The sequence below is a fragment of the Myxine glutinosa genome, chromosome 9, assembly GCF_964187855.1.
Source record: "Myxine glutinosa chromosome 9, kmMyxGlut1.1, whole genome shotgun sequence".
NCBI lineage: Eukaryota > Metazoa > Chordata > Myxini > Myxiniformes > Myxinidae > Myxine > Myxine glutinosa.
In genome coordinates, this window is record NC_136269.1 from 103,688,139 (window position 1) to 103,706,620 (window position 18,482).

Below are 18,482 nucleotides of genomic sequence, written 5' to 3' on the forward strand. Positions count from 1 at the left end.
CCTTTTAAGTGTCCCTCGGAAGTTTTATCGGGGTTAATCTTTCATACCTGTAAAAAAAAAAAAAAGGGGAGCAGTCAGAAGTGGAAGCTCTTTTACAGAGAATTTATATCTTAAAGGGGAGGGGAGGGGAAGGAGGGGGGAAAGGTGGGGAGAGGGGAGGGGGGAGGGGGAGGCAGGAGAGGCAGGGGAGTGGCTCACGTTACTGAGTGAATGTGGCTCACGTTTCTGAGTTGAGTGTGATGCCGATCAGGAAGAAGAAGCCATACTACCAAATTCGTACACTTCCAGAATTGTTTGATTTATTTGTATTCAAATGTCTGGTAATTGTTTTGTATTTATTTATGTGATTGTGTACTTGTATATAACTGTCATTCATTTTAAAAGGCTTCGGCACTATCGAGCGATTTATTTGTTTTTTTTTTGTTTGTTTTAAACTCCAAAAAACGACCTTCTTTTCAAAAAAAATTTCCTTTTTTTTGCCTAAAACACTCCCAGGCACTCACTGATGAACCTCTGAAAGTTTGATGAAGATCCGTTCAGCCATCTCTGAATAAAACGCGGACACAGACAACTCGCGTTTACAGTGCATTCAGAAAGTATTCAGACCCCTTCACTTTTTTCACATTTTGTTATTTTGCAGCCTTATGCTGAAATGGTTTAAATTCATTTTTCCCTCATCAATCTACACTCAATACACCATAATGACAAAGAGAAAACAGCATTTTAGAAAGTTTTGCAAATTTATTAAAAAGAAAAAACTGAAATATCACATTTACATAAGTATTCATACCCTTTGCTATGACATTTGAAATTTAGCTCAGGTGCCTCCCATTTCTCTTGATCATCTTTGAGATGTTTCTACATCTTGATTTGAGTCCACCTGTGGCAAATTCAATTGATTGGACATGATTTGGAAAGGCACACACCTATCTATATAAGGTCTCACAGCTGACAATGCATATCAGAGCAAAAACCAAGCCATGAGGTCGAAGGAACTGCCTGCAGAGCTCAGAGACAGGATTGTGTCGAGGCACAGATCTGGGGAAGCGTACAAAAAAATTTCTGCTGCATTGAAGGTTCCCAAGAGCACAGTGGCCTCCATAATTCTTAAATGGAAGAAGTTTGGAACAACCAGGACTCTTCCTAGAGCTGGCCGCCCGGCCAAACTGAGCAATCGGGGGAGAAGGGCCTTGGTAATGGAGGTGACCAAGAACCCGATGGTCAATCTGGCTGAGCTCCAGAGATCCTGTGTGGAGATGGGAGAAACTTCCAGAAGGACAACCATCACTGCAACACTCCACCGATCTGGGCTTTATGGCAGAGTGGCCAGACAGAAGCCTCTCCTCTGTGAAAGACACATGAAAGCCCGCTTGGAGTTTGCAAAAAAGCACCTAAAGGACTCTCAGACTGTGAGAAACAAGATTCTGTGGTCTGGTGAAACCTAGATTGAACTGTTTGGCTTATAGATTGAACTATATATATAAATCGGGATTTAAATTTAATTCAGAAATTGATCCAGACGTCTATTCTCTTTCAAACATTCAAACCGACAGAGGTAGTTATTTATCACAGCATCTGTAGAATTTTCACCCTTTTACTCAAATCCGTTTCGCTGTTATTTGGTGGAGCAAAAAGTCAACTGAGCTTTATAGATATTTTGATAATTATATATACTAGGGCATGCCCGTACTATATATATATCTAAAATTATATCCCCCCCCTCTATTTACATGAAATGGTTTGGTCCAAAGCGAACGGCTTGCGAGTACGGTGACAATCCCCCCCCTCTATTTACATGAAATGGTTTGGTCCAAAGCGAACGGCTTGCGAGTACGGTGACAATCCCCCCCCTCTATTTACATGAAATGGTTTGGTCCAAAGCGAACGGCTTGCGAGTACGGTGACAATCCCCCCCCTCTATTTACATGAAATGGTTTGGTCCAAAGCGAACGGCTTGCGGAGTTTGGTAAAGAAATCGCCATAGCTCGGTAACTACTTGTCCGATTAATATGAAACCTTGAAAAGGCACATCCTCAGGTCCCCAGCAATATACCTGGCAAGTTTCAAGTATATCGGACCCGTGGTTGTCGAGAAACAGCGGTCACAGACAAACATACAAACATACAAACATACACACAGAGATTACTGGAATTATAGATAGACTAGGGCATTGCCCGTACGTGGGTGCCCGTTCCTTGCCAAAAAAAAAAAAAACGCTACCCGTACGCTCTACCCCGCCCGTACGCCCGTAAACAAAAAAAACAACGCTCTTCGCTTCCGCCCTTCGCTCTGACTGAATTGGGAGAAATAATGCGCATAAGAAATCGAATTACGTACCGTAATGGCGGTCAGCTCGTAACGCGCTCAGCTCCGCTCGTCTCACATCGGCCACGCCTACGCAACAAAGCGTTCTGTGATTGGCTGCCGGAAGTTCGCAAATCGTCGCAGTTACGATGAATCGTTTTAATTTAATCGCAGTTTGAATTCGTTTTAAAACATAGTTTAACGGCAACATAGTTTTCCAACGTGAAATAAATGAATACGCTGTCAAATGTGCCGTCCGAGGTAGAGTCTGATCGCCACGTTCGGCACACGTGATAGCTCGCTGCTCTCTGATTGGTTGAAGCGTTTTTTGGACATAGCTCGGTAAGTACTTGTCCGATTAATTTCAAACCTTGAAAAGGCACATCCTCGGGTCCCCAGCAATATACCTGGCAAGTTAAAAGTATATCGGACCCGTGGTTGTCGAGAAACAGCGGTCACAGACAAACGTACAAACGTACAGAGATTACTGGAATTATAGATAGATATATATATATATACAATTAATTTCTGCTTTCCAGTGGTTTCATCACTTTTTAAAACAGCTTTAAAAGGAGAACGTGGTGAATGAGACCAGCTTATGTTGCAATAATACTCTGAAAACAAAATTGTTGGCTGCTGCATTCTAACTGATTGCTTTTTGCAGCCACCCAAGGATGGTGAGAAGCCCCTTTGTGTTTACTGGGCACTTGAATCCGGGGACGGGGACCAGAATAAGAAGGGTCATTGGGCCATGGATGGTTGTTCGATTAAAAGTACCAATTCCAGCCATACTACTTGTCACTGCAATCATCTTACCCATTTTGCCATCCTCATGGCACCTGTCAAAGTTGAGGTAAGAACAGTTCTTGTGTTTTCCGGTATTACATATTGTAATACACAAAGGGGTCTATTTTCTGCGTTTATCCTCTTTGGCACATTGCTGTTTACACTGCCTTCTGTGGTTTCCTTGGCTTCATGGTGATTGTCTATTTAGCCATCAATAGTTTTGAACTTTCCCTGACTTTATTTTGGTTGGTTTTCAAGGCAAAATGTGTTTTTCACCTGCCGAACGCCACCATACTACTGCACCAAAGCTATAGCTTCGTCGTCGTCGTTGTTTTTCCAACAGCATCGTTGTAGTCCTGTGACATACATCTGGGAAGTGTTTTTAGTTGGGTTATTGAATGTTCAAAGGAAGGCTGATGCGCTGTACTTGCCTGATGGATTGTTGTGAATGTGCTTTCCAGCATTCAAGGGCAACCATTATCTGTCTCTGGCTATGTACCATCCATGAAACTCACTAAGTCCTTCTCAGGAATTCAACTTTCTGTCTCGTAGAGGAGGTATTAGGATATTGAACTGCGAACCAACCTGAGCGAATGTTAACACTCATTCATCTTCCATATTATCACGTTGTGGCGGACACAAAAGCCCACTGGCGTGGTGACATCATTCCACGCACCGAGTGGGCGGTGGCCACGCCCGAGGGGTAGGCGTGGCCTCATGATATACCCCGGGCGACCAGCCCGGAGGAGTTTAGTGTTACAGTGTAGTCTTACAATAAAGACGTTTATATGTTACCGCTTGTCCGCTTCCTCCTTGCTCACAAGCAGCGCGCGTAACGCCGCGCTTTACTGGTGACCCTCGACGTTGGATCTGCCGGAGCGATCCTTCCACACGCGACGCCATCGCCATGGCCGCCTTCGTCAAACTTCCGGAATTTTGGGAGGCTCAGGCCGAAGTCTGGTTCGTCCAGGCCGAAGCCCAATTTCAGCTTCGGCACCTCACCGGCGATGACACGCGCTACTGCCACGTCGTCGCCTCCCTCGGGCCCGGCACGGCCGCTCGAGTTGTGTCCGTCCTTCGCCACCCACCGGACGGCCACAAGTACGAGGCACTCAAGCGGCTACTCCTAGCCACGTTCAGCCTCACGGACGACGCACGGGCCGACCGCCTCCTGGATCTCCCCGAGCTCGGTGAGACGCGCCCGTCGGTCCGAATGGACCATATGCTGTCACTGTTGGGCGACGAAGCCCCCGGTTCGCTATTCCGGGCGCTTTTCCGTCGCCAACTTCCAGCGCAGGTTCGCCTCGCGTTGGCCGGGACCGGGCTAACGGAACCCCGAGCATTGGCGGCCGAGGCGGACAAGTACTTCGCCGCTTCGGACACGCGGGCGAGCGTTGGCGTGGCCGTCACGGCCTTCGACGCTGATGTTCCACAGCATCATCTTCTACAGCACGCTGATGTTCCACAGCATCATCTTCTACAGCACGCTGATGTTCCACAGCATCATCTTCTACAGCACGCTGTGGTTCAGCAGCATGCTGATACGCACCTCGTGAACGCCGCCACGCCCCGCCCACCGCCGCGGCGAAAACCGCCACCGCGGGGAAACCCGTCGACTCCACCGGCCTGGCGGAGCCAGCCGCACTCCTCCAGCTCCACCACCTGGTGCTGGTTCCACGCCAAGTTCGGCCACGAAGCTCGGCGGTGTCATCCGCCGTGCTCCTTCAACGGGTCGGGAAACGCCCGGGCCGGCGCTCAATTGTGGCGATGAGCGCCGGCCGTTCGAGCAGCCTGCTGTTCATAACGGACACCTTCTCCGGGCGCCGTTACCTGTGCGACACGGGAGCACAGGTGAGTGTCATTCCTGCCGGCACGTCAGACAAGCACGCCGCGGGTGGGGGCCCCGCGCTGCTTGCCGCGAACGGGACGCCCATCCGTACGTACGGAAAACGCTGCCTCTCTCTGCGGTTTGGAGGGCAGGTTTTCCGACGGACGTTCGTCACCGCCGACGTGCCCATGGCACTGCTTGGCGCGGACTTCCTGTGCGCTAATGGGCTCCTGGTCGACGTCAAGCGCAGACGGCTTGTCCAGGCCGAGACGTTCAGCTCACTCGCATGTGCGTTGCCCAGCTCAACGAGCGGCTTGCCAAGCGGCTTGCCGAACGATTCGGTTCCGGCCACGTTGGTCTGTACGCTTCCGGCAGCGGACGCATTCACCCGCCTCCTCGCCGGCTTCCCGGCCCTCACGCGGCCCACCTTCTCGGCGGGGGCCGTCAAGCACGGGGTGGCCCATCACATCCCCACCGTCGGGCCACCGGTCTACGCCCGGGCACGCCGCCTCGAGCCGACGAAGCTGGCGGTGGCAAAAGCGGAGTTCGCTACCCTGGAGCGACTCGGCATCGTTCGGCGCTCAGAGAGCGCTTGGGCGTCGCCGCTGCACATCGTGCCGAAGCCCGGCGGGGGATGGCGACCGTGCGGGGACTATCGCCGTCTCAATGACGCCACGACTCCCGACCGCTACCCCGTCCCCCACATTCAGGACTTTTCCGCCCGTTTGGCGGGCAGGTCCTTCTTCTCGAAGGTGGACCTCATACGCGGCTACCATCAGGTCCCCGTCAGGCCGGAGGACGTCCCGAAGACGGCGGTCATCACGCCATTCGGACTCTTCGAGTTCCTGCGCATGCCCTTCGGTCTGAAGAATGCGGCTCAGGCGTTCCAGCGACTGATGGACAGCGTCCTGCGCGACTTGGATTTTGTCTACGTCTACCTGGACGATATCCTCGTCGCCAGCGCGTCCCGCGAAGAGCACCTACGCCACCTCCGCACGCTCTTCGAACGCCTGGGCCAGCATGGCCTGATTGTGAACCCCGCAAAGTGCCGGTTCGGCGCCGCCACAATCGATTTTCTGGGGCACCGTGTCACCAGGCACGGCGCCGTCCCCCTGCCGGCCAAGGTGGAGGCGGTGAAGGGGTTTCCGCGCCCCCGCACGATCAGAGGGCTGCAGGAGTTCCTGGGCATGGTGAACTTTTACCATCGGTTCCTGCCCCGTATCGCCCAGCTCCTGCGCCCCTGCACGAAGCTCTCCGAGGTAAGCCGGGCAAAGGCGACGTTACCTGGACCGAGCAGATGGACACGGCGTTCACGGGCGCGAAGCTCGCCTTGGCTAACGCCACCATGCTCGCGCACCCGGCGCCCGATGCACCGATCGCCCTCACCACCGATGCCTCGGACTACGCGGTGGGCGCGGTGCACGAGCAATGGGTGCGTGGAGCTTGGCAACCGCTGGCGTTCTTTAGCCGGCAGCTTCGCCCGCCCGAACGCCGTTACAGTACCTTCGACCGCGAGTTGCTCGGACTTCACTTGGCGGTCAGGCACTTCCGCCATCTGCTCGAGGGCCGGGCGTTCACTGCCTTCGTCGACCACAAGCCGCTGATCTTCGCGATGGGCAAGGTCACCGAGCCGTGGTCGGCCCGGCAGCAGCGTCACCTCTCGGCCGTGTCCGAGTACACGACGGACATCCAGCACGTCGCGGGGAAGGACAACCCGGTGGCGGATTGCCTTTCCCGGGCCGGCGCCCACGCAGTCCACCTCGGCATCGACTATGCCCGGATGGCAGCGGACCAGGCCGCTGACCCCGACGTCCAGGCCTTGCGGACCGCCGTCACGGGCCTCCGCGTCACCGAGGTGCCGTTCGACGGCGCGGGCGCGGCTCTCTTGTGCGACGTCTCCCTCGGGCGTCCTCGCCCCATTGTGCCCGCGGGCTGGCAGCGCCAGGTGTTTGACGCCATCCACGGCCTGTCCCACCCGGGCGCGAGGGCCTCCCAAAGGCTGATCGCCGACAAGTTCGTCTGGCATGGCCTCCGGAAGGCCGTCCGCGGCTGGGCCAGGACGTGCCTCGCGTGCCAGCGCGCCAAGGTGCACCGGCACACCCAGGCCCCGTTGGCCCCGTTCACGGTGCCGGAACGCCGGTTTGACCACGTCCACGTGGACCTGGTGGGACCTCTGCCCCCCTCGCGGGGTTTCACCTATGTCCTCACCATGGTGGACCGCACCACCCGGTGGCCGGAGGCCGTGCCCTTGGCGTCGACAACGGCGGCCGATGTCGCGCAGGCTTTCATCGCCACCTGGGTCGCCCGGTTCGGCGCCCCCTCAGACATCTCATCCGACCGCGGCCCCCAGTTCACCTCGGAGCTCTGGGGGGCGGTTGCGCAGGGGCTCGGGGTCCGGCTGCACCGAACCACGGCCTACCACCCCCAGGCTAACGGCCTGTGTGAGCGATTTCACCGCTCATTGAAGGCCGCGCTCCGGGCCACCCTCCGCGACGGCGGCTGGGTCGACAGGCTCCCCTGGGTCCTGCTGGGCCTCCGGACGGCGCCCAAGGAGGACCTGCGCGCATCCGCGGCGGAGTTGGTCTTCGGGCAACCGCTGCGGGTGCCGGGCGAGTTCCTCCCCGACTCCACGGCACCATGGTCCGCGGCACAGCAGCGCTCCGCTCTGCAAGAGACCGCCCAGAGGTTCGCCCCGGTGCCAACGGCATGCCACGGGCACCCACCGACGCACGTCGCCCCGGAGCTTCGCACGGCGGAGTACGTCTTCGTCCGCCACGATGCCCATCGGACACCACTGCGGCCCCCGTACGACGGGCCTTTCCGCGTGCTGGAGACCGGGGCGAAGCACTTCACCCTGGACATCGGCGGTACTCCTGACCGCGTTTCGGTAGACCGCCTCAAGCCGGCCCACCTCGATGTGGACCATCCACCGCCAGTGGCCCGACCCCCACGTCGGGGCCGCCCTCCTGCGGGCGGACCCCCGGCACCGCCCAGCCCCGCCGCCACGGCGCCCCCCGGTCCTGCACCCATCCCAGGGGCAGCCAGGGGCATCCCACCTGGTATCCCTGCACCCCGGACGCCGCCGATCGCCAGGGGGCGCTTCGGCCGGGTCATTCGTCTGCCCCGCAAACTGGCCCTCCAGGTGCGCGGGAATTCTGGGGGGGCGCGTGTGGCGGACACAAAAGCCCACTGGCGTGGTGACATCATTCCACGCACCGAGTGGGCGGTGGCCACGCCCGAGGGGTAGGCGTGGCCTCATGATATACCCCGGGCGACCAGCCCGGAGGAGTTTAGTGTTACAGTGTAGTCTTACAATAAAGACGTTTATATGTTACCGCTTGTCCGCTTCCTCCTTGCTCACAAGCAGCGCGCGTAACGCCGCGCTTTAACGTGGTACTAAATCCCACCAGCACAACAACAACAACATGCATTTTAAGGCCATTTTCCCTGCTAGAGCAGGGGTTAGCCTTGCGGTCCCCATGACAATCTTCTCCATTTTGCCCTATTTTCTGAATCTCTCCTTGTTAACCCCCTTGCCCACATTTCTTCTTCCACTATCTTTAACCAAGTCTTTCTCGGTCTTCACCATCCTCTACTTCCTTCTATGTTCATTTCCATCACTCTTCTCAACCAGTCACTTTCATCCTTCCTCAACACATGACCAAACCATCTCAACCTGTTCCTCTTCACAGCATCAATCACAGGCTCTATTCCCATCATCTTTCGCAATTCATCATTTGTCTTCCTTTCTCTCAACGATCTACATATCACGTGCCTTCGATACGGTCTGGCACCCCGCTCTGCTCACCAAACTCTCCTCCTTTGGTATCCATGGAAATCTCCACGCATGGCTGGCGGACTTCCTCTATAGTCGTAGTCAACGTGTGGCCCTGAATGGGTTTCTCTCATCTCCTCTTCCTGTTCAGGCTGGAGTTCCCCAAGGCAGTGTTCTGGGCCCTGTGCTTTTTCTGGTCTTCATCAATGATCTCTCTGACTCTCTTGAAAATCCTCTCTATCTCTTTGCTGATGACTCCACTCTCTGCCGCTCCATTCCTCATCCCTCAGATCAGCAGTCTGCAGCCTCCTCACTCTCTGCAGACCTGGACAAAATCACAGACTGGGCAAACAAGTGGAACATGTCTTTCAATCCTGACAAATCTCACACTCTTACGATGTCTCTCCGAAAAGACCGACTGGACAACCCTCCCATCTACTTTCTGAATAATCCTCTCCAAGAAGTTCTGTCACTCAAGCTTTTGGGTCTCACTATCTGCCATGATCTTTCCTGGGAAAACCACATTTCCAAGCTGGCCTCCAAAGCCAGTCGCCGACTGGGCATCCTCCGTCGTGCGAAGTCCTTCCTTGGCACACCTGAGCTCCTCACCACATACAAGGCTTTCATCCGCAGCTCAATGGAGTACTGCTCTCCCCTTTGGGCTGGTGCTCCTGCCTCACACCTAGCTCGTCTTCACGCTGTTGAAACCAAAGCGTTCAGAATCATTGGAATCTCCCGCGATGACGCTATCTCCGAGGGCCTTTCACTTACTCACCGCAGGCAGGTTGGTGGTCTTTCCGTCTTCTACCGACTCCTCTCTGGCCTTGCTCCCCCAGCTCTCTCTGGGCTCTGTCCCCCAAATATTCCTACAGGTCGCACAAGATCTGCCTGCAACCCTCTTATGGTTAAACTGCTAAAAATCAAGACTCTCTGCTCACCTTCACTCCTTCATTCTTCTTTTCTCCTGCCTCTGGAACAAACTCCCTCACTCTCTTCAATCCCACTCCTCCCTCCAGGTCTTTAAAACGGCTGTTCACCACCATCTCTTATCTTCCCCAATCCAAAACCTTGATCTTTTCTACCCCCGCTAATTTCACCCCAAATCCACTTTTTTGAGGTGACTTTTGACTTCTTTCCTGGAAGTCCTTGGTGTCCTTGCGTTTTATACCTATCCTGCCTCCCCCCAGGCCCTCTCCCCTCCCACACATCTCCCGATGTCCCTGCTCTCAAATGTTGTGTTTGTGTGCTTCCTCCCTTTCTCTTTTTTTTTTTTTTTTTTTCTTTTTTTTTGTATACTGAATCGAGGCTCGTGAAAGAGCTAACATTTACTTCACAAACAAATCAACCAGACAAACAAAATATATAAAAAGAGGGAGCGGAAAACAAGATGGGGAGAGAAGGGGAAGCACACAAACACAACATTTGAGAGCAGGGAGATGTGTGGAAGGGAGAGGGCTTGTGGGGAGGAGGCGTGGGTAGGGGGGGGGGGGGGGTGGAGGGAGAAGTATAAAACACAAGGACACCAAGGACTTCCAGGACAGAAGTTGGTATTTCAAAAAAGTGAAATTAGCGGGGGTAGAAAAGATCAAGGTTTTGGATGGGGGAAGATAAGAGATGGTGGTGAACAGCTGTTTTAAAGACCTTGAGGGTGGAGTGGGGTTGAAGAGAGTGAGGGAGTTTGTTCCAGAGGCGGGAGAAAAGAGGAATGAAGGAGTGAAGGTGAGCAGAGAGTCTTGATTTTGGCAGTTTGACCATAAGAGGGTTGCAGGCAGATCTTGTGCGACCTGTAGGAATATTTGCGGGACAGAGCCCAGAGAGAGCTAGGGGGGCAAGGCCAGAGAGGAGTCGGTAGAAGATGGAAAGACCACCAACCTGCCACCAACCTGCCTACAAGTCTCCCCATCTTGTCGACCGCTCCCCTTTTTATATACTTTGTTTGCTTGTTTGTTTGATTTGTTTGTTTGATAAATGTTAGCTCTTTCACGAGTCTCGACTCTGTATACAAAAAAAAACAAAAAAAAACGATACTCCGCACATCCGTCGAACCATTCGCATTTCCACCCCTTCCATCCCTCGTTGCTGCTCTACGCTCATTACCCATGTCTCGCTCCCATAAATCATAACACTTCTCACACATGCAGCATACACCTTTCCCTTCAGCTTCAACGACACCCCTCATCATCAGCACGCCACTCAGTTCCCGAAACTTCTTCCATGCACGTCTCACTCTAGCAACCGTTGCCGAGTCTGATCCACCTTCTCCATTCAGCATGTCTCCGAGGTAGTAAAATGTTTTCACACCTTCCACCAGTCGGAGGTTGCTATTTGCTGATATGTTTCTCTTGCTTATTAGTCTCGCCTCAAAGGGGATGCAAGACTATAGCAGCATGTGCTTGTGCATGTCCGCCCGACAGCGTCCATATATTTTCCCTTTAAAATGTTTTTCCTCTGCAACCACTTGTCTGATCAATGTGAAACTTTAAACATAGGAGGGGCACTCCATGGAGTGATTTGGGCCACAATAGTAGCATGTCCAGTTAACTCTGGTATTTTTGTTCAGAATAAATGCGCGAGGCAAGACTATGTGCTCTACAAGTGCCGTTCTCGTTGCATTCTTGAATTACATCTGCAGCTTATGGTTTGCAGGTATACGGTCAGGTATACGGTCTGCCCTGCCACTGTACACAAACAACCAGAGGCAGAGAGTGGGTTAACTGAACCATCATTTCCACCTCTCTGATGCCAGAGAGTGTTACCACCATCAACACCACTATAGTTGAGATGTAACAATATTTCCTGCTTGATCCATTCCAGCAAAACAAAGTCAAGTGTGTATGGAGAGATTGTACCATCACTATCATATGAAGCTGCACCAATGACAGTCGCTGACGGCTCATCGTTTGCTTCCAGATAATAATTGAGGGGGGTGGAGGGTGGCTTCTCCTGACTGCCTTTCGATCAAAAGGGGAATTCTGTGCAGGGATAAAAATGGGTATATGTTTCATTTTCTCGTGAATAGAGGTTCGTCAGAAGAATAGAAAAATGACAAACTTCAGCAGAAGAATAGAGGATCTTGTAATTCCTGCCATTTAAAGAAACTTTAAAAAATAACCACATCATTGTCTATTTTTAGGATGGAAGACTCGCTTTAACAGCAAATGGAAAAGAGCTATGTCATGATGAATAGGCCACATATCTCCCTAAGGTGCGAACCAAGATTATCATCCAGCTGAAAGGAAAGAACATTTGATGGTGCAACATTAGGATCTCAGCCAGATAATGACAAAATGGGATGTACAATCCAGAGGTTTCCAAACACTTGTGAGAATGTCTCTTTCTGCATGAGCAACACGCAACAAGAAAAACAACCTTGCCATTTATTTGTAACAATGCCTGATGGTGAAACAACTTTGGCCACAGCAGCAGCAGAGTTTTCTGTGGTGTCTTTCAAAAAACACTTCACCCTATTCTTTGGGGATAAATCATGAAATGGTGCACACTTAACTGGACCTTTTGCAACATTGTCCCAAAGCTTCTTTTATCGACAAGGCAATAAAAAAACACGTGTCGCAAGTATAAAATTACTGCCTGCACCATACGTGGTGATGTAGCGGTCAAAATTAAAGGATATAGGCTGGTATCCACTAAATTATCAATAACACAAACAAAAATGAAAGAAAGACTATGAACGACTCAACATTAGAACGAGAGGATAGGGCATGAAAACGATACATGACAACATCCCCAGGATAGGCAAAAGGGGTCTCCCAAACCCCGAATCGACCGGACACTGGATAGTTAAGCCAGAGATCAAACCCCAGACCAGGCACAATCAATAGTATGAGATTCGGAATCTCAGATACCAGGAAGCAACAGAATAACTACGAAAGGGTAAGTGGTGTAAAAGAACTCGCAGACCTAAATGATGCACTGCAGAGGGGTTTATGCTCGACAATAAATATTGATTATGTGAGGATGTGGAGATGGGAGAAGAGTGATTATGCTGGGGGGAGGAATGAAAGATGGCCTAGAAAAACAACAAGCAAAGCAAACAGGAAGTCGAGTCAAATCACATGTTCATGTACTGTATTACCTGAAAAAGGAAAAGACAGAGAATATAAAACATATGGGCCTTGCAGGTACAGTACAGTGATGGACATACCACTTTTTACAATAATTTGATCAACTGAAACAACAGGTGGCATGATCTGATTGGCCAAGTGGAGGAGGGAAGCATGTCGTGCACATACTGTGAACAAGAATCAGAGTTTTCCTGTAATCTTGAACATGCATGTGATCAAGTTTTCCTGTCCTTTAGTCTGATTCTCATTCGCCCCCTAGTCATCAGATTCTTACCTGCTGTTATTCGTAACTGTATCAACTTCCTCCAGAAACCTCCAGAAACAATCATTTCTGGAGCTGCTGAACCTAAACGAATAAACTTCCTGAATCTGAATGTAGCAATTATTATTGGGCATGTCGGTCGTAATACCATATATTCTGTTGTTGGGAAAAACCTAACTTTGACTAAAGGTTATTTGTGCTGCAACAATATATTTTGAATGTAAACAGCTGGGTTTGTTTTTATTCCACTCTACCTTACAATGTCAACTCTTTGCTGTTGTGTCGGAACCCCTTGCACCGTCTTCTCTATTCATTGTTTATATATTTTATCTTCATATCGTGTAAAAGATGCTGTAAAGAAGATGTACAGTGGTCTGCAAAAGGTATGCAACCATCTCCAAAGTTTTCACATTTTGATGCCACCTGAGCTTATTTCACAATGTTTTAAAATCAAACTTAATATTTCGAGTCTTCACAAACTACTACAGAGTGATAAAGCTAAAAAATGCAGATAAAATGTGAATACGTTTGATTAATAGAAAAAAAATCAGAGGATTCTCAGTTTCATCATAAGTATTCAAACTCTTTGCGTTGATTAACCCTGAATCACTTCAGGAGCAAATTATTTGTTTGAATGGTTACATAATAATTGTAATAGGTTTTACTTGTATGTAATCAATGGTTTAAATTAAAAATTAAGCTCCACTACTTATCTAAGGAGTTTTAAGATGCAACTCACTTGGTCAGCCAACAAGGCAAACAGGAAGACCGAGGGATTTTTCAAAGAAGTCAGACATAAAGTGGTGGGGAAGCACTGTTCAGGAGAGGGTTATATCAAAATTTCAACATCACTCATTATCCCTTTGAGTACAGTGAAATGCATCATTAGGAAGTGGAAGACACATTTCATCCACCCAGACTCGACCCAAATCAAGTTGTCCATCCAAATTCAGCAACCGGGCAAGCAGGAAACTGGTTTGGGGTGTCACGGTAAATCCAACAATGACATTGAAAGATCTGCAAGGTTCCATGTAAGAGATGGGGATCAGTGTTCATCAATGAACAATATCCCATTCCCTTCACAAAGCTGGCCTCTATGGGCCGGTCGCAAGAAAGGAGGCATTACTGAAAAAGACGCATCTAAAAGCTCATATTGAGTTTGCAAAAAAGTATCAATGATACTGCAGGCATGTGGAGAGGTTTTGCAGTCAGACGAGACAAAAATTGAACTTTTTGGTCTAAATTCAAAGCGTTACGTCTGCTGTGAGCCTAACACTGCACATCACCCAGTCAACACCATCCCTACTGTCAAGCATGGGGCTGCTTTTCATCAGCAAGGACTGGCAAGCCTGTCAGAATAGAAGGGACAATGGACGATGCAAAATACAGGAGAATCTTTGATGAAAACCTGCTTGAGTTAGCTATGAATCTGAAACTTGGTCGGAGATTCACATTTCAGCAGGACAATGATCCGAAGCACACAGCTAAAACCACACAGGAGTGGCTGGATCAGAAGAAAATAAATGTTCTTGAGTGGCTCAGTCAAAAAGTCTTGATTTGAACCCAATGGAGCATTTATGGCGAGACTTGAAGATTGCAGTCCATCGACGATTCCCATCAAACTTAGCAGAACTAGAGCAATTTTCACGTGAAGAATGGACAAAGATTTCACCATCTCATTGAGCAAAGCTGGTCGAGACCAACCCAAAAAGACTCATAGTAGTCATTGCTGCAAAAGCTGCTTCCACCAATTACTGACCTAAGGGGCTGAATACTTTTGCAACCCAGTGAATTTTGATTGGTACATGTTTTTTTTGCAGGTATTCCTGGCATTTGACCTCCTTCAACTATATAAGTGTTTAGTTTGATCTCTTCAGTTATGAATAAAAAAAGTAAATTTTGAAAATTTTCCTGCATCATTTGTAGTTTATCTAAATGTGCCATTATTGGGAGGGGTTGAATACTTTTGTAGGCCACTGTGCTTTAGTATGTCAGATTGTAAGTAATTATGATTTGTAAACCTGAAGGGGGTTCTTTACCTTTCTGGACTTTTTACAATATATGGTCATCATACATGTGATTAAGTTGCATACCTGACCATCCCTCATAACAACTGTGAACCCTAATCTCTCTCCTATCCTCCCTTCATCTGCACTCTAGTTGGATGCTGATCAGACCCTGACACTCACTGTTCTTACATGGGTGTGCCTCATCATTTCCATACCATGCCTTCTCGTTTCCTTCATTATCTTCTGCTGCTTGCAGTCAATTCAGTCCGATCGTACCACGATCCACAAGAACCTTTGTGCTTGCCTTTTAGTTGCTGACTTGCTCTTCCTGATTACTGGGAATCAAACTGGAAACAAAGTGAGTGTGGTTTCTCCCGGTGCACACACTCCCACGTCTCCTCTCATGCCTTTCTGTTCTTCGTTTTGCTGTTCACTTGCTCTACATCAAGCGTCCGCACTTTGATGTTTTCAGTTTGGTTCTCCTTCACTAACTTTACCAGTTTATTTTTCCTCAACCCTTGCGTCTTAACAGGTACTTTGTGGCCTCACTGCGGGCCTGCTACACTTCCTGCTGCTGGCAGCTTTCTGCTGGATGCTGGCTGAGGGGATGCAGCTGTACGCCATGTTAGTCACCGTGTTTGAATCGGGGAAATCCCGCCGTATTCCCATGTATGCAGCCAGCTATGGCCTTCCAGCTGTCATCGTTATGATCTCTGCTGCTGTGTATCACCAAGGATATGGCACCGACTATGGGTTCGTAAAGTAATGGACAATCACATTTTAACACAGACCTGAGCGATAAATTATTGCCACTCTGTTTGACTTGTTTGTCCTTTCTTTCACTCACATCCCCTTGTACACCCGGGCTTTATATTGCAGCTGCTGGTTAACGACAGAGCGAGGATTTATTTGGAGCTTCCTTGGCCCAGTTTGTGTGATTCTCCTGGCAAGTATTTCACCTCCGCATTAACCATACTCACTTTATTAATCTCGATCCTCTAAGATATTTGCAGCAGTTAAAAAAGGCTGATGGGCAAAGTGAGAATAGGTCATGGCCTGAGTTCCCAAGCACGTTACCAAGGACGAGCAATATGGTCAATTTGCAATATACAATATATGCATATCTTCTCTCATTGAAGGCTGTGGCCAACCAACGCCACACCCATTGCTGATTGATTGGCAAACAAATCCCTCCATGAAAGCGGATGGACTGATCAGACGATTCCATGTCCGTAGCCGAGTCTGATCCAAGACCCAATTGCAAGTGTTTGTTTTGTTTTGTTTTGTTTTTTAACCCACCTTTTCATTGTGCCTCCAATATAGTCCAAGAGCATTTGGTCAAAAACAGGCCCAACCTGGAAATAAATAGGACCAAGTTGAAATTTACAGGAACTTTCCATCTTAACATGAGAAACAACATACCCAAAGTCCCCAAGTTTTCTGTGTGTGTTTTTGTCACAGCAGGTATAAATGTATAACAACTATAGTGTGCTTTCGCATGAAAATGTACAAATTGGAAAGATCCTTGTCGGAAAAAATATTTCACACATAGACATGATGTTTCACAGTTGGGTAGATTCCGTCAGCTTGTACCATACAACATAGCTATTTGTCATGTATCCACTCATGCCACCAGAGGCCGTATTATGCATTTGGGGGCCCCATGCAAAACTCAATAGTGGCCCAGTGGGTCACCTGTGAGCCATGTCATTCTGTCATCACCCTAAAATACACATTTTGACATTGTGACGTCGTTGTATTCGGTCGTTACTTATGCAATCTCAACCAACTAAACTTGCAAAGGGGACTCATAAAAAGGTTGTAGTGACTTTACAGCTCCCCTCACCAGGGGTGGGTTCCATTTCTAATCAGCTTGCTATCACTTGCAAAGCCAGTCATTCCTTATCAGCGGTTTTGAATGGAGTGCTTCTTTGAGTGTTTAAGCCGCTTGGCGAGCGCTCTACAACAAACTTGTTAACTGAACACACCCCTGGCTTGCGGACTATACCTGTGTGCAGGTTATACGTGCCTGAAATGTTCCTAGCGCACATTTTTTTACAAGTCGCTACTTGATCAGTCGCGGCCGGCACTCTGATGAAATAGTTCACAGAATGTGTCAAACAAGTTCACAACATTGTCTCTGAATTATGTGAACGTGCTACCGGCACGGCATCTGGATGAGCAGGACAGCCAAACTCTGGATTCATTACTGTAAACAAGTATCTCTCGTGCATATGTTTGTATGGGCTGAGAGAACAGGTGACTGGCAACTTCATATGCACTGTATCAGTCAGATGCTGCCCCCTGTCCATGCAGCAGGGCATCTTGCTTATGCAGCAGGGTTATGTATAGCCAAGAAATGCTGGAACTTCCACACAATATGCCTGCAGAGAAGTATAACCAGTTCACCAAGAAGGGATACTTTACAATTTGGCAATCAGATACGTTCTGGGATGAAGTGTGAAGTAAAACTACATCACAGAATGAGTTCCCTGGTAATGGGAGTAATAAGATGGCTCTCATCCAATCCCTAACACTGATTCCTGAGAATGTTGGAATCTTCGTGAAACATGCAGAGACAGATGCTGACATACTTATTGTGCTCAAATAGCCGCAGCAAGTGATTTCCCATTTGAGGTGGTTGGAACCGATACAGATGGATTTGTTATGCTGGTAGCTCGAGCGACTCTTTCCATAAATTTGTAGATGCTCAGACACAGCAAGCCAATGACACTGTTCAACGTAAAGGAACTCCAAGATGCATTTGGGTAATATGAAACAACACATACTGTTCATTCACACATTCATAAGAGTGATGCAACATCAGCACTCCACAATCGGGGGAAGCGCAAAGCCAGGCGGGGAAGTTGTAATATTAGTTTAACATGGGACTTTGTGTATTTTCAGTTGAACATTGGATTCTTGAGTGTGACTTTCTACAAGATGTGTTCTCACTCCCCTGTGCTTCCACAACAGCCGTCACGAATGCACACTTTGCGGTATTCCTTATTACTTTTTCTCATCCTTCTGTCTCCAAGTTATGCACACCTCTCCCAGCATGATGCAATGTCATGGACATTCCTTCCTGATTTGAGCTGCTTGTTGTTCTGTTGTCCATCTCGTTACTCTCTCCAGCTCCTGGACGCTGGGTGCTTTCTCTCTCCTCTGCCTTCTCGGTCTCACCTGGATCTCTGGACTCTTCTTCATCTCAGCCCGTGCCATTGTTGCTGCATACGTGTTCACTATATTTAATGCCCTCCAAGGCCTTTTCATATTCATCTTCCATTGTTGCATGCAGAAAAAGGTAATCTCTTTGTCGAGTCACGTTTCTTGTTGGGTCAGCAATCCGCATTTGCTACACCAAAGGTCGAGTTCATGTACTATACGTTCTCTTGATTAATTTCACCTCCTCTTTGTTCATGTCTGCTCACCTTAA

The 18,482-nt window shown here is 49.3% G+C and overlaps 1 protein-coding gene across 2 annotated transcripts in view; it reads left to right on the plus strand.

Annotated features, from left to right (window-relative positions):
* Positions 1-18,482, plus strand: part of LOC137435136 (adhesion G protein-coupled receptor L3) — a 43,604-nt gene that overhangs the window by 17,090 nt on the left and 8,032 nt on the right. For both annotated transcript variants that reach the window (XM_078784622.1, XM_068128657.2), the window contains exons 10-15: positions 2,969-3,157; positions 15,198-15,404; positions 15,579-15,799; positions 15,926-15,992; positions 17,954-18,045; positions 18,182-18,350. In XM_078784622.1, coding sequence (XP_078640748.1) covers positions 2,969-3,157; positions 15,198-15,404; positions 15,579-15,799; positions 15,926-15,992; positions 17,954-18,045; positions 18,182-18,350 — 945 coding nt within the window. The remainder of the gene's footprint in view (positions 1-2,968; positions 3,158-15,197; positions 15,405-15,578; positions 15,800-15,925; positions 15,993-17,953; positions 18,046-18,181; positions 18,351-18,482) is intronic.